General features: G+C 44.0%; 1 protein-coding gene across 1 annotated transcript in view; it reads right to left on the minus strand.

Annotated features, from left to right (window-relative positions):
• The window catches only part of CACNA1D (calcium voltage-gated channel subunit alpha1 D), a 344,029-nt gene that overhangs the window by 139,537 nt on the left and 181,334 nt on the right, over positions 1-23,158 (minus strand). Inside the window, exons 5-8 of the mRNA XM_065933482.1 lie at positions 20,361-20,503; positions 15,592-15,744; positions 14,814-15,010; positions 8,548-8,651 (exon numbers count right to left, since the gene is read on the minus strand). Coding sequence (XP_065789554.1) covers positions 8,548-8,651; positions 14,814-15,010; positions 15,592-15,744; positions 20,361-20,503 — 597 coding nt within the window. The remainder of the gene's footprint in view (positions 1-8,547; positions 8,652-14,813; positions 15,011-15,591; positions 15,745-20,360; positions 20,504-23,158) is intronic.

Raw genomic sequence — 23,158 nt, forward strand, 5'->3', positions numbered from 1 at the left:
TGTAGTGGAAGTGGGGAGTCCTAACCACTGGACCCACCAAGGAATACGCCACAGAAAATAGTTTTAAAGTATTAATAATACCTTTAAGGGCTTAAAATAAGAGAGTGCCCAACAGCTTACTCTGTGCCCCTCTGCACACACTCTCACTTAAATGCCCTGGAGTGACAACAGTCCTGCCCTGCTCTCTGGGGCCTTAGAACACTCTCACACAGGAGGTGATATCTTTACCTCGGTGCCCACACCTGCTTAAACATAATGTCGCTTCTGTGCAGAATCTAGGAAAATGGTACGGGTGAACTTATTTCCAAAACAGAGACACAGATGTGGACAAACTCATGGAAACCAAGGAGGGGCGGGAAGGTGGGTTGAATTGGGGGCTGGAGTTGACATATATACATTAGTGTGTATAAAATAGATAACTAATGAGAACCTACTGCATAGCTCAGGGAACTCTACTCGGTGCTCTGTGTTGGCTTAAGTGGGAAGGAAATCTAAAAAAGAAGGAATATATGTATACGTATAACTAAGTCACTGTGCTGTACAGGAGAAACCAACACAACATTGTCAAGCAACTATACTCTAATAAAAATCAATTTAAAAAACAAAAAAATGTTTAAAATAAAATAAAATGTTCCAGGAACATTTTATTTATTAGGACAACTGCGGAACTTGAATAAAGAAGAGCTCCCAGTACCACAGACGTATGGGTCTTGCTACCCTGAGCTGTTCTGCTATACCAAGATTTGATTTCTGTAAGCAATTTTACCAGCTTATAAAAGAATATTACAAGAAAGGAAAAAGAAAAAAAAACTGATGTAAGGTTGACAGTAGCACCTTAGGGCAATCATCAATAAGTTTCTCACAGAAGTCAAATTATTAAATTCATAAACAACCCTTCACTGCAGAAATAAGAACAATTGTTAATGCCACCAACTGAATAGGGAACACAGGAAAATTATGGCTTTAATTTCAACTGCTAAGGTGCCAGTGGCTTTATGAAGAACTGAGCCTCTGCATGAAAGCTCAGTGATGAATTCCTCTAAGTAAAGAGCTCTCCATTGGCAAGATGGGTGCTCGGGAGGGCACATGTGGCCAGAGATGTCTCCTGGGTCCTCAGAGGTGTTTTGCTACATCTTATAAAAAAGGATTGGGTTAGGAATACATGATAGCCACAGCTGACAAGCGAGAGAGCTCTCCTCAATCTGCTGCTAGTGCCTGGCTGCTGTCCACTGCTGTTGCCAGGGAAACCGACATCAGCTTGATGGAAACAAGGATCAGGGAAAACTTTCACTTACCTCGTTTCCACTGATCCCAGCAGCCATTTCTATGGAAACAGTCGCTGCAAGCCAGTGGCAGAGAGGTTACCACTCACTTGTTAATGTCAGGTGTGGCTATCAGCCTATTCACTTCAGGTACCACAGTACTGACGGCACCAGTGTCCAGCTGTCAGCTACCCCTGACAGCATCTTAGCTCTGCAACAAGAAAGCTCAGTGCTTAAAAGTCTATAAAAATGTTCAGCACAGTTCTTTATTAGAAAAAGGAAATTTAGCATTCTTCCACGTAGAGCTGAAGCAGGGCTTAATTTCTTGTTCTACCAAAACCAAACCATGTGAAGTTACTAAAGGACCATAGATCTCTCCCTCGGCTTTCAACCCCACTCACAACACTACTTCCAAGTTCAAGAAAAGAGACTTCCAACTATGTGGACAACTCCTTCATCTATGAGTCAAGTCAAACCAAAGATGCATCCAGTTAATTGTGGGGAAATATTTTGCTACAAGTGATCATTAAGAGTGTCTTTGTCTGGGAATCTGGAAGACTGATCATCATTAATTACAAACAGGAAAATCTTTTTGTTTTTTTAATTGTAAGAACTATCTACAAAGAACCTTCCACTGTCCCCTTGTTTTTGAACTAGACCTCTGTGAGCTTTCTCTGCCCGTTGTCAAGATATGGAATTAACTCATTAATTCAATACAATTTTATTCTGTAATGTAGTGGTAACCAATCATGCTGACAGCCTGGTTATCCCATTACCTAACAATGTCACAAGCAATCCGACTACTCTTCTAAGATGCAGATCTGTTTATGTACAGGAAGAAATTCTGTTGTTCATTTTTTATCAGCAGATGCTGGTAAAACATTGAATGAGAGCAAATTCTAATCCCAGTCATGAATAATTTATACAAATGCCTATTCCCAGAGGGTATGTCTCCACAATATACCTGGTATGTTTTTCCCTCTGAGCCAACATTCAAGGGGAGGGAACTAGAGGCGATCTCTGATTGACCGTGGTTCATAATGGTGTGAATTTAACAGACTAGGGTGCAAATTATGATGCCCCCCAAACCTGAACCTATTTTGTAAAATTCTAACACCGTACAGTCACCCCCACTTGCCATGCAACCCCCTTCCACTTCCTCTACACCAGCAGTTACACAAGTAGAGAAGCCATGCATGAATCTCGGCCTAGGTTTTTTTAATCCCAACACTTTCAACCAACCACCAAGCATCCTTTCCCCCAAATTAATGTGGACTAAAGAGAAAACAAATAGACTGAAGAGAAATATGATGTTCTGGACAAATATGAGTCAAGTCTAAGGATTAGGAGATGAAATTCAATTAATCATCTTTTTCCTCTAAAAAAGTGATTAGAGGGACTTTCCTGGCAATTCAGTGGTTAAGAATCTGCCTGCCAATGGAGGGGATATGGGTTCAATCCCTGGTCTGAACCCCACATGCCGGGGGGCAACTAAATCCGTGCACCACAACTACAAAGCCCACATGCCCAGAGCCCACAACAAAGAAGCCGCAGTGATGAGAAGCCCACACACTGCAAATGGAGAGGAGCCCCCACTCGCCACAACTAGAGAAAGTCCGAGCCCAGCAACAAAGACCCAGCACAGTCGCAAATAAATAAATATTTTTAAAAAGACTAGGGCAGAGAACTGTCTCAATACTTGTCATAGTTTGGCACATTAATTAAAGAACCTTTACATTATGATACTGAATTTATAAAAGAAAAGAGAATGGAGTTTTTAAACCCCATTTTATGACTGGGAATATCCAGGCACCAAGACAACAGTGTTCAAAACAACTGCATAGAAAAATATTCACAGCACAGGATCCTAAAATTGCCCTTTGGATTTACTATGAAAAATGGCATATGGGGCCTTACTTCAAAGGCTGACAGAGAACAGATGCATCAAAGTCTGGGTTATATTACACTAATCTCTTAAGGGTCTTTTATCTAATCTCTTCCTGGCCATTGCTAAGTGCCAGGGATCTGACTGCCACTATATAAATATCAGAGATTATCTAAACTTCTCAGGAGAAATCCATCTAATAGACATCAAAACCAGTCTAGGCACTGTGGGTCCTTAGTCTATCTTTGGCAGAAACAGAGACAAAGGCAAATCAAATCTTTGCTTAGCAAGGACTTCATAATCTACCAACTTCTAAGTATTTTCATTTTACCTTCCTGCACCTCTAAAAGCATTTTTGGACATTAGATCCTCTAAAAGCAAATTCTCTACTCTAAACTAAGTAGAGAATACTTAGTTTATTAACATCCTGAGTAAAAGAGTCATGCAAATTAAACCCTACCTATAGGCCTGGTCACAAGGGAAAATAATCAAAAGAATTGAGCTGATTAGATTTTTCTTGCATCAGATCTCATTTTATATACTCTTACTCAAGCTATCACCATCAAAGTAATGAAGCTCTCTACACTCTTCAGCTCACTGAATCCTCTCGCAACTCCCCACAGTTAATACTATTAACATCATTTTACAGACAAGGAAAGTGAAGCTCGAACAGGTAAACCATTTCACCAAATCTCATAGTTGGTAAAAGGTAGAGCAGAGAGTTAATTCTTGATTATCCAACTCTAAAGCCAGTGTTTAACCATATGTTACAGAAATCCCATGCCTCCCTACTTGTGCAAAAATAAATCACTGTCAGAACTTCAATCATGATTGAGAGCTGCACCCCACTTTATAGATGACAAAGAACCTCCATGGCCTGGTCATGGGGGCACTGAGTACAGTATTAATGTGCATACAAAGCCTATTTCTCTTGGTCTCTTCCTGGGAAATTCAGGAAATGGTACAATTAAGATATTTTCCAAATAGCCTCTTAGCTGTTGTTCCCACTTCACCCAAGGAGGGAATCAGGAGGAGGTCCACAGAGATAAGAGAAAGATACATTCAAAGAGTAAAATTCTTTGCAGTATCTATTTTTCAAAGCACTTCTACATCCATGAGCCAACCTAAAGCCACCTACCATGTGTGTGTGGGTGGGGATGGCACAGCAGCATCATTCCCCTTTGAGGGGCCAAGAGATGTAGGCTCCGGGCTCCTAAGTGAAGTCCCAGAGTTATTTAGCACGTGACCACAACCCAGGTCTTCTAATTCACATCTCATCCACTAGCCCCTTTTTGGGGGCCTGACCCACACCACAGGGGCTCAGAGGGCCCTCTACCTTACCACAGGTGTGCCTGGCATCAGGTGGTCCCTGAAGGTGAAGATGTGAGCCCATTGTCCATGACCACCATCCCCCCTCGGGATCTGGCAGTGACTCTAAAGACACAAAGTGCTGGACCACCGCCATGTTCTCTTATCTTACCTACCTATTGAAAAAAAAACCCAAAGGGGACAAGCATTAAGTGAGCAATTTTAAAAGTGAAAAATCATCAAAGCCAATGAGACAAGGATCTGAACTGTAGACTTAACTGAGACATTCTTTCTAACACTTGGTCATAACAGGACCATCTCTTTGATAACAACTTATTATGAAATCAGAACTCTAGTTATTGACTTTCCCGGCTCCTTCCACACAGCACAAGTACCTGGGGGAGAAATGTCTTCATCCAGGATCATGCTTGCCTATGCAGGGCGTACAGTTCAAGAACCTCATACTCACCTTGAGAAAAACAGTCTGCTGTAAAACCAAATATATTTCAAAGCATCAGTCTTAACAATGCTTTAAAAATCTACCAATACCAAATCAAGTGCACATATTAAAATCAGTTTAAGGATACAATAGGATGGCATGGCCACACAGAAAAAAAAGAGGAGCCAAGGAAGAGCAATAAATATTTCCAAATGGTTGACTTAAAGACACACAGCATCTTATAATGATCCTTCATTAGAAAGCAGCAACATGGTCTAAAACAGGACAGCCTTTTGATTCAGGATTTTTGGAATTACATTTGTGGTGGTCCAATGGTCCCTAAGGGGCTATGCAACATAGGCCATCTCCTTTTTAACATTTATGTCCTTCTGATTTTGCATTTCCTCCAACGTTCCCTAAAAAAGTTGAGAAGAACTCTAAGATTAAAACTAAAAAATAATTTTTTTAATTTCATTTCTCTGAAACAAGAAAATAAAGACAAATGACTGATTTTGATTTTTTGTTGCTTCAGGGGAAAGTCAAGGAGGAGTACCCAGGCAGAGAAATCCAAGTAACTAACTGTTAAGAAAGGTGGGAGCAGCCTGTTCTCTGGTTTCTCCACCCCTAGCTCACCCCACCACCACCCCCACAGACACCTTATCATCTTTCAGCATCCAACTCATAGACATACCACCCCTACAGTCTTCTCTGTCCCCGCCCCTACTTTAGCTTGGCCATCCTGCACTGCCCAATGACAGTCCCATCTCAGACAGTAACTGTCTGAGCACAAGGCCCCCATCTGTGTCTTAGACATCTTGGCACCCTGGGTTCTGGCCCGAAGCCAGACATGCAGCAAGAACTCAGGTAAAGGGACCAAATTTGCGAACACGCTGGAAGACTGCTCTGCAGATGTGGTTCCTCCTTTGCACAGAGCACTGCTAGACATCTCCTACCCAAGTGGCCTCGCACGTCCAGGCAGGGTCAGCTGCAGCCCCGGGGGAGCTGGGGCACATCGTGGAACCGGCTGAATATTGCTGGGAATTCTTGGGTTTTATTTTAAGAATTCAAATGTCATTTGCATTCTCCTTCATAAGGGATCTAGTTTTGTTCTGATGTAAAAATATTTTAAAGTTACTTATTACTTTCCCCAAAATATATTTCAGTAAACTGGCTGTTCCATCATGATGTGTGCGTCTTTATCCTCCAGCTGTGGGTACCCCCACAGGGTGCATATTTAGCATCCACCATTATAATAACGGGTCCCTCCCGGCTTTCTCCCCTTTACCCTTTTTAAGTCTGCCTCATCCTGCTGGGGTGATGTTCCTGCTCTGGGAAGCTCAGAGATAAGGCATGTCACTGGCACAGTTAAAATTAGTCGTTTCCATGGCCTCAGTTTAGTTGGGTTTAGGAGACACAGGGCGCCAAGGAATTCACAACAGAATTGCTGTTAACCTTGTATGGGCTGTTCCTATAATAAAATCAACATGATGCTGTTTCTCCAGGGATAAATTCCACCCTCACCATCCTGACACTGACCTAAGGCCACGGAGGGTCATTAGGAAGAAGGCACTTTTAAAGTGTGACGTGAAAGAACTTTAGGCTTGAAGAGCCGTTTATCCAGAGAAAGAATCTTTGGCCCGGGTAGGGGCAGGGGGTCAGCTGTCACATCCAGGACTCAGGCCCAGAGCCCCCTTTCCCCTTCACTGTGGGGCATGGGCTCCTGGCTCATTTCTAGACGGGGCTTCACAGGACAGTGGGCATCCATGTTGTGAAAGTGACCACACTCGGTCAAGGAGAATTCTAAACTTGTTGGCCCTGAAAACAGACAGGGGAGCTGAGACAGAAGATGAGGAGAGGAAGCAGAGATGGGGAACTAGCTCGCTCTCTGCTCTGGAAAAGGCAGTGTTTAGAAAAGTGAGATAAAGGTCTCTCCACCGACTTGGCATTACATGAAGACATCACTTCCCCCAAGATACAAGCTCTCAGCAAGACAGAGATAAAGTGAGTGAGGAGTAGATAAACTCAGTGGGAATCAAGTCTATCAGCAGTATCTCTGGAGGACGTCTGAGCTCTTGGAGTGACAGGGCCTCCTCGGGGGAAACGGGCACCTACGCGCCTCGGTCACACTCCCAGGCCCTGGCAATGGCGATAAGCTGGCACTGAGGGCCTGGGGAGGTCCCACTCCCTTCTCTGGGGTACTGTGTGGGGTGTCTGTGTGGCGGGGAAGGTGCAAGGCTGCCCAGGAGGGCTCTAGGATGACAACCACAGACAAGGGAGGGCCCCACTCTGCTCCCAGTCTCCACTGAACCCCCGTCAATCCACAGAGCCAAGGAGGCCAACAAAGCGAAATTTCAAAAATGATGACTGAGTGACACGGACAACGATAAGGCTGGAGGAAATTTAGGTGCAAAAGCTGATTATTACTCTGCATTAAAGACAGATTCTGTGAGCTAAGATTAAAAACAAATTCAAGGGAATATTCTCATAGTGACAGCAGCAGAAAACCAAGCTAATAAATGATCCCCATGGGAAGGATGTGAGATTTTGAAACTGTCCAGTATTTCTGTGCTAATCTAGGCTTATTTCTCCTTTACCATGAAATCTGAAACACCGCTGGAAATAATCATGATATACTGCAAGTAACTTTAAAGGGCCAGGCTATGTACCAATACTAATGGGAAGAAAACCACAAAAGACAAAGGCCCTTTGCTGGGGGAGACCAAGGCTGGGCATCCTTTTAGTCACTCTTAATCCACTCCTACACACTGGCATATAAATGTGACTCGCTTCAGGGAAATGGTTTCATTCAATTAATAGTTTGGCAAGCACCAGAAACACAGAATCTCACAGACAGATACGAGCATTGAGAATTACAGTTTAGTCCCAAAGCAACACACAGGGGGGACATCAGAGTCCACACGCATGCAGAGAAAGCCGTAGGGAGCTGCCTCACACATGGGAGCGGCAGAATGTGGGACATGGATCCAACTGCTTACCCACTAAGGACACCAAGAACCAGGTTAAGGACGAAAAATGAGCCAAGGATGATGAGACTAACAAAATACACCCATGGCCATTCCCATCCTATCGCATCATTTACCTGTAAAATGTAAGGAGATTAGTTATCAGTTATCCATTTGCCAAAGAGCAGAGCCCCAGGAACTGCTGCTGGACCACTAGGGCTTTGACTGAGGACTGGTGCTCCAAGGATGGGATCCTGCCAAGGGCCTTCCAGTTTTGTTCTTTCAATAAGGGCAGGTTCTGCTGCGGAAATCCCCAAATGTGGCCTACTGAAAGTCATTTAGCTACTGTTTGGTACCAATTAATCTGCATCATATTTGGATCCAGACCAATAAAGCAATTATAGATGTATCTCCTTTTAGGACAAATGGGCAAGCGATGCCAATGATTTAAATCCCAAGTGACAACGCTGATTAATCTCTGGTCAATAATTATCCTATAGCTTTCTTTCACGAAGGCTGGTGAGGTTCCAGGAAACGTCTTGGTTTGGGAAGCTTCAGCAGAAAAGAAAGCATCTTGGAGGACACATAAAACGCTTGGCACCCACCCGGCGGCCCCCATCTAGCAAGCCTGTGTGGTCTTGGCAACTGTTCTCAGGACTCTGCTTTCAAGATGAAAGAGGTGTAGCTTACCCGCTCAATACACCAAGCACAAGATTTAGTACGAAAAATGACCCAAAGATGACGAGACTGACAAAATACACCCAGGGCAATTCAAATCCCATAGCATCATTCATCTGTAAGAAATAAGATGGTCTCATAGGAGTGGGTTAATAAGAGAATCTAATAAGGAGAGAGGGTTACATTAGAGACAGCATTCCATACATTTAATTAAACATTTACTTAGCTTCAAATCAGACAATAGTAGCCAATGCACATTCATTATATACTCCCAACACACACACACACACACACACACACACACACAGAGTCATCAAAACTTTCAGGGCAAATAATAGCAAACTCTGTCCACTGCTAGGGCAATCCGCTGGAATTTGGCTCTTTCTTAGAAGAAATTGCCTTGGTAAGCGATTTTCAGAGATCTTGATAGAAGACAAAACTAGTGTTTAGCTAGAAACTATTTTCTACTCTGCCCAAATTGTTGGTAGTATTCTTGCTTTCAAAATTTGTGATGGTGGAAAAGTCTTAGCTACAGAGACAAATTTGTAGCATTTGACTCTATAAATTCTTTTTTTTAAAAACCCTAAAATAGTAATTTTCCAGTTATTGGATTTTGGGTAGATTGGAAGCCAATCTATCCCAGGAAACCTAACCTACTTTATTTTTTTTTTTTTTTTTTTTTTTTTTTTTTTTTTAATTTTTTTATTTTTCAGTGGGTTTTGTTATACATTGATGTGAATCAGCCATAGAGTTACACGAATTCCCCTAACCTACTTTAAATCTGGATTATCTGCTATGTCAGTGCAAGCACAGCTAAATTAATGCAAAGAAGGAAAGTATTCAGAAGTCAACTAGCTGACATATTCAGGGGTGCTTTGGGGAATGAGACTTTTTTTTTTCCTCAACTGCACCCATAGGAAGGACCCAACTCTTACCAGTAAGGAGAAATAAAAAAGCCCTCATCTCTCAAATCTAGCTTGAACCTGCATAACCCGCCCTGAGACAGGTGGCTCCAGCTGTGAGTCTTTCAAAGAACCTGGTGTCCCTACTTCTGTGCCAAGTGAAGCGGCACAATCAGACGTGGCCCCCTGGACATACCTTCCCAGGGAGGTCTGCTCATGAGCAGTTTTTGTGCCGGAGCAAACAGGTGCTTCAGGGTTCATGGCTGGATGCAACTTTCTAACAGCACAGGTCAGTGTTAAATGGGGCAAACACTTCTCCAAGAAAGGCGGTGAGAAGCACCAGTGAGAGGACTGAATGAATGACCCAGGCCTGACTCTGCTGGAATCCCCGGCTAACAGAACAGTATATGGTCTGGGCTGATTCATGGTTCTGGCTTTCTGAGGTCAAGCTGTTAAGCATGTGCTTTCTTTACATTAACTGACAGTAGGTTTTTAGCTTTATAGAATGAAACTCATGCATTTCACTGTTTGCCTCAAGCAAAAACCAAACAGAAAAAGAGAACATTAAAAAAAAAAAATTACCTAACATCTGTTGCTGAAGTCTAGGGAGAGGGCATTAAAGCCCTTATGAAACACCTGTTTCGCCACATGAAAATTGATGTGCTTACTGGAACTGCTATCAGTCTGCACATCTTATATCGGCAATTAGAGTAATGAATGAGGCAGGGCCGTGGCTGCAATTGTTGATCTCATTAAGTTGGATAAACTAATTTCAGCAGGAAGGCCGAGGGTAATTCTTCCAAAGCAACTATACCACTAAACTTATTTAAATAACCTAGATGTGCAGGAGAAGAAACAGGCTGCCTGGCGGAGTAACCAGAGCCCAGCCTGGAGTCAGGGCCTTCCACAGACCCCTCTCTGGGCCTGCTTCCCCTCTGCTGGGGCAAGAGGGGCGCCCATGACCAGGGAGAGTGTGCTCGCTCACAGAGAGGAAGGGGGTGCGTGTCCAGGGTCCCCACTAGCGGACCCTGCCCTCTCACACCTCAGCAAAGTGTGTTAGCCGTCAGCGGAGCATCTGCCCCGCCCATCTTCTTTCAGGCCTCAGCCCCGTGTTCCAGAGGATGGTTTCGGGAACAGCTGTCTGCTCCAACTTGGGAGGGAACATTTTTATTATTATTATTATTAAAGAAACTTCTGATTTCTTAGAAATAAGTGTTTTTGCTCAAATCAGAAATATCACCTAGAATAACCCATGGGGGCCAAGGGAAAACCAAAGGCCACAGGAGACCCTAAATCTCCAGAGCGTGGGAAAGAGAAATAAAAATTAAGCTCTAAGGGCCAGTCTTTCCCTGAAGAAACCTTCTCAATGCTGGTCTCTTTTCAGAGGCTAGGATTTCTTAGACTTTACCAATCACATGGGACAAGTCAGAACTGGCAAGCTGGTCCCCGAAATACCCACGCAAAAATAGAGACTGCTTGGGATTTCGTCTGCGTGTCCTTTGTCAGCAAGGGAGAAAGTGGTGTGAGCTCAATCGCTTCAATTTAGATTTTTAAAATATTTATGTCAAAGTCATCATGGCATGTCCCTGGTACTCAGGAAATAATAACCTAGTTTCAGTTTCCCCTCACTTCAAAGACTGAGACGCACATCCATGTCTCTGATTAATCTAACAAAAATGTTTTTTCTATTGCAAAGACTACTAGAAACTTGATATATTGATTGTGGCTCCCCTGAGCCTAGAATCGGAGAAAGGAGCAGAATGGCAAGCTGCTGGCTAACTAAAGAGGGAGTTCCCAGGTACCCTGAATGAAGATGACTATCACCTTGGCCAAGGGAACCTCCTGTTTGAGTCTGACAGCCAGCGCTGCCATAGGTGTGCGGCTCACTAAGAGAAGAGGTTGGCACTAAGGCAAAAGGCCACAAATAATTGATATGGATAATTCTTTCCTGAAATCAATTCTAATATTTTAATTAATTTCCTACATTTAAAACCATTTCCTTGGAGTTGAAGAAAAAAATAATAGGATCATGCAGTGTTACTCCACATCTTGTGGACGACACAAAGTTAAAGACCAGATTTGGGTGACCTACCCAAGGTCAGGCACCTAGCCTTCTCCAGCCTTAAGGCTTTCTCCTTGCACTACACCTTTCTGCCTCTGGACAGCAAACGTGTGGATCAGATGGCAGCTTAATTATGCTTATGGAATTCACTTCAAAAAACGAGCACTTAAAAAATGGTTTTCTGTCCGAAGTTAATAATCCCATTCCCCACATATCCAAGGGGTCCTGTTCTACACATGTCTTTCTGCATACTGGGCCCACCTTCCCAAGACCCTGCCACCACTTGCCAGGCACTCCTGGGGACTGAGGCATCCATGAACTTGGGAACACTGAACATACTCAACCAGACTCAAACTCATCCCTGGCAAAGACTTTGTCCACCATATACCAACACCTAAAGGACTGAAAAATTTGCTTGCAACCAATGTTTAAAATCGAATCTCAGTTCTTTCTCAAGATGTTCCCTTTACACTCTGGCTGTGGAAAAAAATTAGGCATTTTAAAAAGGCCCATCTACCCTGAGGCAATGGGATTGTGAACTTGAAGAGTAGTGGTAGCTGGTGTCTGCTGAGCACCAGCTTTGGGCCAGACGCTGTTCTGTGCACAGCTGTGGATCCCACTGACTGCGGCCCATAAAATAGGAAGAAGGCTGGGGTCTGGCTCCTGCCTATGTCTATGCAGAGTTAATAAATGTAATCAGTAAGTAATTAGAAGCAACCTGATATGTTTGATAACAAGATCTCAATGAGCACTCTGGGAGACATCCCTAAGCTGCCCCCTAGTGTTCCAGAAGGGCTCACAAACCTCTGAGAATGGAGAAATGCCAAGGAAAGAAACGGGGATTCTAGTCTAGACCAGGGGTCATGACATTATGACCTGTGGGCCAAACCAGCCTACCACCTGCTTTTGGACGGCCGCGAGCTAAAAATGGCTTTTACATTTTTAAATGGTGGGAAAAAAAAATCTGGACTATCTCATGACACAGGAATGTTATACAAAATTCACATGTCAGTGTCTATAAATAAATACTGGAATGAAGCCACAGGTGTATATGTTGTCTGCAGCTGCTTCCAAGTGACATGGGCAGAGCTGAGCAGTTGTGACATAGACATTATGGTCTTCCCGGCCACATATATTTACTGTCTGGCCCCTTATGAAAAAAAAAAAAAAAGGTCTGTAGACCCTTGTTGTAAATCAAATAGCACAACCACTTGCAGCAGGACCTTGAGGATGTCCAGGGGTCTATATTCCACTATTTCCCAGGCCTTCTATAAAGGGATATACACTGGCATAAAGTTGATAAGTTACTGGAGTTCCTCCATTGGAATAAAGAAGCCATGTAATTCATAGAGAATGTAATTATTATGTTGTCAAATTATTAGTCCTGTGACTGTCATATGAAAAATAGAAGTAATAATTATATCATCCTAGGTGATACTTAGAGGTTCTCAGGAAAGCAAGTAGAAACTTTTGTTTCTAGGTACGTGGAGTGTTCTCTCCTCTATTCACACACTCTCACAGTTTTCACTAACTTGGCGATAAGGAAGATCATAATGAGAGAATCAATGTGAAGAAACATAAAGTCTGCAACTGTCCATTTGTCAGGGCATGTCGGATCAGCAATGTCAATACACCATGAAAATAGAGAGAATAGAGCTGAGGAGTCACTGATTTTTTCATTTGTTTGTTTTAAATCAAAACATCTTCTGTATTGTTTTAGGGGGAAGGACCAGAATTTGGGCTATTTGAATTATGCTTTTTCCATCTATCAGAAAATTCAAAGGAAGACTGGGGATTGAGCCCTCCACTAATCTAACCAGGAGTGGCAACTTAAAACATAATACTGAAAATGAGCTCTTTACCTAATCAGAGGGTCCTCATGCATGGCCATGGACTTGGCTCATCCTATATAATCTTCCTCTTTCTCTTCACAAAAAAATTTGACAAAAGGCATTGTGTTATGGATATAAATAACAGATTGCACACATACACACACACTCGCACTCACTCTCTCCTATGACAATTAGAAAAAGGAGGGAAAGGGGAAGAAATAAGATATGACATGCTGGCGATGTTTTAAAAACCTTATTACCAAACTAGACTAACACTTTGGGGATGAAAATAAAATGTATTTTCTTTGCCTAACATTGAACATACAGACATTTCTACAACTCTGCAAGCCTGGAATTCACTAGGGAAGGGAAACAAAAACCTATTTACAACCATTATGTGTTCTGTTCTCTGAAGTTAATAGAGTAATGGGAAATCTTATAAAGTGTCTAAAATTTAGATCCTATCAGAAAATACTTCTCAACGTGCAGACTGTCTAACTGGAGACCGACCATTTAAAAAGTAGGCTCTTTCTCATTACCTTTTAACAAATCATTATTGGAATCCTGGTTAATTCTATTTGGACCTGGGTTTATGCTCAAAATCTACAAGGCAGCTGTTTTTTTCCCAACAACTCCGTGCCATGGAAAAATAATTTCTAAACTTCTGTGAGTTTTTTCAAATTCTATCAAACACAGAAGTAAACAAATAAACTCAACTCTGAGAAATGACTGTTAAAATACAACTGCTCTTCATCTGTAGCAAACCCTACTGGCTCTGTCAGGAACGAGAGAAGCTAGCCCTGAGCCATACAAAGGGTGTCCATCTGTTTTCACGAACAGGTCCACCAGCCCTGGAAGGCTGATGTGCCATCTCTACCTTCTCTGCCAGAGTTTTCTACTGCCAAAGAAAAAGAAAGAGATTGCTAAGGGCTGGTTTGTAGTAATACTGAAGATGCAAAAAGGAAACAATGTAATAAGGGAAAAACCCATTTGGGCTTTAAGGCTGTACTAAGCTATGGAAATCCTGAAAAGAATCCAATCAATTGATGGATTACCTTCTATTTAGGACCTGGTAGAGCAACCTGCCTCTAGGTATAAAAGATTAGTTTTAGTCTAAGGAAGCCCAGGGACCTCTTACCCTGGGGAATGACCCTGGGCTCTTCAAGTGTTTAATCAGGACAGCCCTGGCCTTCTGGAGTTCCTCCAGCAAAGGGGACTACTGGGCTTGCTCAGCAGTAAGTCCTCAGGAGACACTGGGGATGCGAGGGTGTCCACGTCCTGTAGCGGCTTTCTACAGCTGAAAGCAAGGCCCTGACGGGGAGACGTAATGGGTCTTGCTGAGTGAAAGGAGAGTCTGCTTCCCTTCCCAAAGAACTCACTTCCAGGGGGTCTGTTCCAGCCAGCTCCCCAATGGTTCCAGCTAATGAAACACTTTTATCCAGGGAAAGCACACTCCGTCAACTCCCTCCTCAAGCTGCTTACCCAGTAGAGCACGTCTGTCCAGCCCTCCATGGTGATGCACTGAAACACAGTGAGCATGGCAAAGGCAAAGTTGTCAAAGTTGGTGATGCCGCCATTGGGGCCAACCCAGCCACTCCTACACTCCGTGCCATTGGCGGTGCACTGGCGTCCATTCCCTGAGAACGCACACGGCGCTGGGTCCTCTTCAGCCACCATATCTGCAAACAGAGGAGGCAGGCTTCACCACTCCGGGCAGGAACGACCCTCAGAAACCCATGCCATGGGAGCCAAGAATTTACCCCTCTCTCCTCTGTCCTCACTCTCAGAGCACCTTTCCTCAGCCTATACGGACCAACAGTATTTTTTAAAAATATTACACTTTACTTATTTGGCTGTGCCAGGTCTTAGAGCAGCACATGGGATCTAGGTCCCTGCCCAAGGATCAAATCTGGGACCCCTGCATTGGGAGTGCAGAGTCCTAGCCACTGGACTACTAGGGAAATCCCAGAGAAACACTTATTAATCCACCTCATAGCCCAGTTTCAGGGGGGCCCCCCCATCTTGTCTGCCAGAACACATTACACAGGAAATCAAGATAAAAAAAGAGACTAAATTCTCATTAATTCTAATTATAATTCACATTAAAAACTAGCTTAGATTTACCAATGTATTTGGCTTTCCATTTTCTTCCCCCTCCCTCTCTCTCATTTTGTTTTAGATCTTCCCCAAACCAGAAAAGTTGTTTTGGGGAAAGTTAAATTTTTAAATAGTTTTGTGAGCAACCATTTTCGTTACTCACCTGAGTCAGCAAAAAAACATGTTTTGTGCATTTTTCCAATAAAAAGCTCCAATCCTATAATAGCATAGATTATGATTACAAATAACACCAAAAGGGCTATGTGAAGGAGGGGAACCATGGCTTTTATAATGGAGTTCAGGACAACTTGTAAACCTAGGAAAGACAAAAACAAGTTTGTGAGCCAGCAAGGTATTTCAGGGGTGTATTTATATACTTCCTAATGACGCCTGTTCTGTATGGGATACACCGTAACAAAATTCAAGGAGGTGTTTCAGAGCTTTGAATTAACATGAAACCTGGGTGTGAGAGAAGTTAAAAAGGATCCTCTCAAAGATCATCTAATCTAACTGCCTCAACTAGAAAGATGGGAAAACTGCGGCCGAGAGAGGGAACGGCTGGATATGAAAGTCACTCATCTCTGCATTTGTTCATCCACTCAACAGAATTCCTTGAACATCCGCCACGTGGCAAACACAAGGTGGAGTGTTCTGGGGACTGTAAAGATGAGTACACAGTGTGGTCCCTCCCAGAGGTTAGGTTCCAGTGAGAGGCGTAAGCACTGCACATGAGTTACGCTAAGGAAGCACATAGATGCCAGATGAGTGACATTACACAGTGAAAACGAAAGGAGGGATGAAAGGCATCATTTCTGAGTGCAACGGGAGAAAGAGGGCTGGGCAGGAGCCTCCCTCTCTGGAGCGCCTGAAGGCCGAGCAGGATGGACTTCCATAGGCAGGTGGGTCGCGGGCATGGGAGAGAGGCTGCTCCAAGCAGGGGAAGAAAGCACCCAAGGCACAGAAGAGAGCGAGTGTCCTGTGGTCGGGGATGGAGAGTCTTAGTTGGCGGTCATGCAGTGGAAAAGGAGAGCAGGAAAGGCAAGCAGATTGCAGCTGCAATCTACTAGGTAGCTCTGGGTCCTGGATTCGGATTATAGGGCCAGACTTTAGTCCACTTTAGGGGACTTTAGAGGCCAAACTTTAGAGGCTGTCAAAAGACAGCCTCTTTATTTATTCTAAATCAAACAAAAGTTTCATAACATGTATACATGGGAAAGAGCCAAGAAAACTCAAAAGGCAGCCTTTTTAGAAAGATAAAAAGTGAAAGTTGCTCAGTCGTGTCCAACTCTTTGCTATCCTGTGGACTATAGCCTGCCACGCTCCTCTGTCCATGGACTTCTCCAGGCAAGAGTACTGCAGTTGGTTGCATTTTCTTCTCCAGGGGAATCTTCCCAACCCAGGGATGGAACTTGGGTCTCCTGCGTTGCAGGCAGATTCTTTACCATTTGAGCCACCAGGGAAGCCCCTTATAAAGACAAGTGGGGCTGCAAAAGTCAAAGCAGGCAAAGAAGTAGCTGGAGGGTGCTGGGCTCTCCAGGGAGGACAGGGTGAGAATCCAGAAGCGATCAGAACTCAGAAAGTGCATCTGAGTTAGAGGAAGGTGCCCAGGTTGGCAGGGTCATGAGGCTAACCCCAGGGCCTGAGCAAAAGGAGGCTCCCCTGGAGTGGGGGAGGTAAAAGAGGGTTAGAGGAAGGGGAGGGTGAGAACTGAACACCTGGTGAGTCTCATCACTTCACATGAAGGAGGCTGTGCCCTGTGGCTGAACCTCAGGCCTTAGAGACGAGGGAGAGATGTGCAAACCTTGGAGCTGCCCACACTTGGAGCAACACTGAGAGCCATGGTACAGGAAGACAAAAGACCAGGCCAAGAGGGACGGTGGGGCAATACTCAGGACCAGGTGGAAGGAAGCAGGAGCTGAAGGGAGAGTGGTCAGCAGGAAACCAGAGCCAACTAGATGCAGGCCCCTGACAATATGCACATGCCCTGCACAGTGAGACATGTGGCCAGCACTGAGACCCACCTCAGTTTCTCCACTGTAAACAGTCACACCTTCCCAGGCATTTTTAACAATTGCAGGTACTTAAGAAATCACTAGTCCACAGCTGCCAACCAGCATGGGAAAGAACATGACCCAGGGCCCCCAGTCCAACTTTCTCCCCCTTTTCTTCTTCTTTCCCTTCTTTTCCCTGCTACCTCTCTCTCCTCCAAAGCGCCCTTTTCTAGTATCTTCCCACAGTACCTTCCCGATACATACACAAAGAAAGAAAGAAGCAGCTGAGATGCTAGAATGAAATACATTAGAAATCAGAACACACCAAGCAAACAGAAAAATATTTATCAGCAGTAACAGTAAAAGTTCACCTTGATAAGAAGTGCACGGGAAGAGGTGGGGGACAGGATGGGGAGAGAAGAGTGATAAGAGGTTTTTAGATTCGCAAAGACCCTCTTTCCAGACTTTCATTAAGACAAAATCCTACATACTGCCTTCAGATATTTAAATGTTGAAATGATGTCTTCTGAAGAAAACAATGATCAATAGGATGACTTGTAATGTTTTCATCTTTCATAAGGAAAAGATGAAGAGAAAAAGAAACATATGCTCTAATCTACATGGATAAGACGGGGTTTGTTTGTTTTTTCATTTGGTTTTTATTTTAAGATATGCAAGGGCCATCCAAAATCATCATCCAGCAGTTAGTTCTTCTCAACTGAATGGCAGTGAACCCTATGTTTCATAAATATGTTTATTGTAACTGTAATATTTCAGATGGGCCACATTTATGAAATAATGACATTATATCCTCAAGTGCATATGTACACTTTCACGGTATTAGGCTCTTTTGTAAATGACCAATGTGTCCAGCAGATTTCACAGAGCTCTAAACAAGGAAGCCATGAAATGGAGCATAAAGAACACTGAGCCAGGAACTAGCAGGCCAGGGGTCTGGTCCCGCCTGGCCACCCACTGGCCGTGAGAACCTGCCCAGGGTTTCTGTGAGCTTCCCCACCTAGAAGACAGTGCTCTTGGACCAGATGATCTTGAGGGTTCTTTCCTATATGACACTCGAGGATTCTCATAGGTACCTATTACCTGAGAGTGGGTGGTGAAGAGCTCCACACACATCTGAAGGACTCTATTTGAAACACATATTTACGTTCCAATGAAGGAACGTACGTGCACATACACACACAAAATCAGTTTTGCAGGACACTCTGAGTTGTCTTCAGAAGGGATTAGACATCTCCGAGGTACGTGTAAACAGTCACACCTTCCCAGGCATTTTTAACAATTGCAGGTACTTAAGAAATCACTAGTCCACAGCTGCCAACCAGCACGGGAAAGTGCACGACCCAGAGACCCCAGTCCACCTCCTCAAAGTCCAGCGGGGTCTGCTGAGAGGCTTGGATGCTCCCCACAGGGCAGTTAATGAACACAGGCCGAGAAGTCCTCACGCATGACTCAGATCCACAAAGCCACAGCACCCGCGCGTCTGCTCACAACACAAATACCGCAGGCAGGCTGGCCTGTCATTTGCTCTTTGGGGGAAAAAAGTTGCCGTGGTTACTTTGAAATTAGATTAAGCTGTAACAACTGAATCTGAAACCTCATGTTTGCTCACTGAACTTCTCATTTAATCATGGCACACGTAACAGAGCCAGTCATTTTCAAGGTATGTCTATTTTTCTCAATTGCTTCCAGACGGTACTGTGGCTTTGACTTGTGCTGATCTTTTTCAATGAAAAAATAAATGAACCATCTGGAAAAACAAGTACACACAAAACACCACTTCCTACATTTTAAAATGTTAAATTTGGAATTTTTTTTTTCCAGAGAATTTTTGGTGCATTCTGGGTGCCAACAGGTTTAATACAAATTTATGAAGAACTTCTGAAGAAGCAAAAACATGATCTGTGCTCTTTTGAAGGTTTTATGAGCTGTGAAAAAAAGGCACACCCTGCAATCCCATAGCCATCCTGCAGCTGGAAGCAGGCAGTCACCTCACAGCCACAGTCCTTGGAGAGGCACTAAAGTGTCTGCCCTCAGAAGTCCCCAAGAGGGATGTCCTCTGATGAGCAGAGCCCAGGGAAGCACACGCCTTTCTCCTTATGCAAATTCCTGGCTGGGGCATGGATGGGGCATCTTTTCCATACTCAGGTGGCACTGGATCTGGCCTGGAGATCTGGAGCAAGAAGCAAACGAGGGCCTGGCACAGACAGGTATTGGGGACTAGCGGGTGACACAGCGTCTCTCACGCTGAGCTACCCCCCTCTGGCTCCAGACCTTGTGCTGAAGCCTCTCTCTGCATTACTGCATTCAGACCTTACAACCACCTTCTGGCAGGTGCTACTGTGCCCTACACCCAGGGAGGACCCAGAAGCATTCACTTCCTTCCTGCAGTGGGATGGGCACATCCCCTCTGTGGGATGGTTAAGTAGAAGTTTCAGGATTCCAGGCCCTTGCAGCTCACTTTGAGAAAAGGCAGTCAGTTGAGCCCTCTAACACCCCTGTCTATATAAGCCTCCATGTTCAGAGAGGCAGGCCTGAAAGTGGGAGGAATGATGGTGTGATGAGGAGTGATGGTGTCAGAGGCTGAAGACTAGACTGCAGTCAGGAGGTCTGAACTCATGGTCTCCTACCACCACTCACTTGGTCTCTGCCCAAGAGAATACGCTCTCTTCTACAAAATCAGGAAGACAATGATCACTACTGCCCCTACACTCCACTCCCACTGGGGCTGTCACGGGGACCCAAAGTGACAACATAAGCAAGAGGACTTTGTACACAGTGAAGGCCTCCACGGTGTTGCCTGCAGAGACCCTGGCTGTAGAACAGCAACTCACCTCATCACGCCCTGCTTCATAATCCCGAGACCCACCCAGAAGAAAACCGATCCACCAAATCCTGGCTTTAGGAAATGAAACGTGCTTACTGGGCACTCCTGATACTAGTCGAAGTGGTCGTAACACTCGAAAGGCGCGGAGGGCTTTGACGTCAAAGCCTCCTGATTTGCCACTGGAGTGGTTACCGCCTTCTGTTTCTTTGGTTAATTGTTCCAAAATTACACTAAACAATCTGAAAGAAGAAGAGAGGAAGAAATGTTAGAGTCTGTCACGCAGGGAAGCAAAACAGGATGGTGAGAGTAGCTATTTTTTAACAAAAGCTAATTCTGTAAGGCTGACGCTTAAGTGAAAGCAAGACAGAGGCGAGAACTGGGCTGTGACCCCTGGCTAGGCTCCTACATCTAAAAGGACCAGAGATGGGACTGATCTCACCTGTTTTCCTACCAATGGAGCACCCTAGCAAGATAGCCCCCTGGATCCCTGGTAAACCCCCTCTTCCAATGATGACAATGGAATTGCCCAAACAGCAGTAACGGTGACAATAATCATAGTAGCTCCCATTCATGAGCGCTCACCATGTGCTAAGCACTTTACGTCAGTTATCTTCTTAATCCTCAAAAATGTTATGCACTGGAGATCATGGACACTATATTACATGTGAGGAAGCAAACTTGGTGAGAACAAGTAACTTGCCCAAGGCCACACAACTAATGGCAAAACTAACATATGAATCCAGGTATGTTGGCCTCACTGAATGTAGGCTCCATGTGTTAAGTGGAAGTCACTTCAGTCACGTCCGACTCTACGACCCCATGGACCGCAGCCCACCAGGCTTCTCTGCCCATGGGATTCTCCAGGGAAGAACACTGAAGTGGGTTGCCATTTCCTTTTCCAGGGGGTCTTCCCGACCCAGGGATCCAACCCAAATCTCTTATGTTTCTTCCACCGAGAGGCAGGTTCTTTACCACAATGGCGGGGAACTGTCGTCTCTCTGTTCATTGAGTCTGTTTCACCCCAGTGCCTAAAACAGTTCCTGACCACAGGAAGCACTCAAGAAATATATGATGAATAAATCAATGAGTGAATAACTGCAAACTCCCAAATCTTATTCAATATGTTATACCACTTCCAATACAGTCACTGAGACACACACAGCCCCACCTCCATCCTCACAGGGATGTTCAGGGCATGCTGTAAATCACAGATGCCAAGGAGCTGAGCAAAAGCCAAATGCAGAAACCTAAGACAAGGTACTAATATCATCATTTTCTCTTTTGAAATGTGAATAATATTGTATCTGGCAGCCACGACAAATTTTTTCCTATTCTCAGAAGGTTTTTCGAATAAAGCTATTTTCAGGCAATCCACTCACTTGACAGTTACTTTTGCTCTTTCAAATAAACATTTGTTCTTTGGAATTGTTGCTTGTTTTTCAGAATAAATAGAAATTTGCCCCTTTCAAACAGAATCAACTTGGGCCAATCAGATTGTGGAAATGATTGGCCCAGCAACAAAGAAAAGGTTTCCAAAGTTTAATTAGCAGCTAAAGTAGAAACTCTGCCCCCACTGGCATGCCTCAGGATAGCCAAGACACTAAGTCCATAAAACACAGGGTGGTCTGATTACAGCCCTGATGGGGCAGAGCCATGGCATTCTGGGGTGTTTAAAGACGGGTCATTTGTTTTAATAACAGTACCACAATTAGCAGTGAACCTGAGGGGTGGGAGGCAGGGGAAGTGGAGCAGGAGTATGTCAGGCCTTTACCTTTGCAAAGCTACAGAAGGCAGGCTCTTTCTGGTTATGACCAGGAAATGTATCACATTTATGATAGGTCTCTCTCTCTCTCTCATTAGCACAGTTTTGTAATTACTGCAAACCCCCCCACAGTCAAGGCTGAAGTTGAAAGTCTGCCCTCCCAAACAAGTTCACAGTGTCACAAAAACAAAGCCAAAGGAAGAAAGAAAACCTCAAACTCTTCTGAAATGCAGCAGCCACAGGAATTTTCATCCCAAAGGGTTAGGAAAAATAATTTATGCAGGTAGTGACTTAAGATTGCTTTCAAGTATCAGTGTTTTGCAATGTACACATCATGGCATATTTATCCCCTGTTCTTCAGTGATGCCCTTGAAAACAGGTGAACAATGCCTCCCCCCTCACTGAGGAGCCTGAATCAGACAGGGAAGCTGACTGCTGTTTCCAGGCGGCCAGAGGCCTCATGGACCAGGCCTTGCTTCCATTCCTAAGAGTTAGGAGGCATTAGGAAAGTCTCTCTCCTTCTTGGGGACTTAGTTTATGTCTGTGTAAACTGAGAAAACTGATTAAATGATACAGAACCCTGTCCTTCCCATTCTAATATTCTGTGAGATTACGCCTTTATTGTCCTCCCCTTCCACCCAACCAAACCAAGTACCATGTGCCTGAAGAGATGAGGACAAAAGGAAAAAGTATTTGATCCTTAATTGTTATTAAAAGTATATCTCCAGACAGAAGGAAAAGGCAAGGAACTACCCAAACTGAACACAAATTAGAAGTAAGGGAATGAGCCCCTCGCGTTCACAAAGCTTAAGTGATGAGCTTGGACGCCTGAAATACATGTTTATTGGAAAATTTAGAGGAGTGGAATAAAAGTTGGCTCAGATCAAACTTTTCTATACAGAGAATTACATCAGCTCTGGTAGACACGTTGAACCTTCCTGTGGTCACATTATAACAGTTAACATTTTAGAAAATATCAATTACTTTCTTAACGTCTCTGTTATTGGGAATCTTGACAAAAGCAATAGGTCATGGTTGACTTGGAACGGAAAATCCATTGGATTAAGATAGAATCGGCAGTTGGAAACTTCAGTGAGTAGGAATTTGATTCAAGTAAAGACATAACAATTAA

This window comes from Muntiacus reevesi, chromosome 4 (assembly GCF_963930625.1).
Source record: "Muntiacus reevesi chromosome 4, mMunRee1.1, whole genome shotgun sequence".
NCBI classification, from domain to species: domain Eukaryota; kingdom Metazoa; phylum Chordata; class Mammalia; order Artiodactyla; family Cervidae; genus Muntiacus; species Muntiacus reevesi.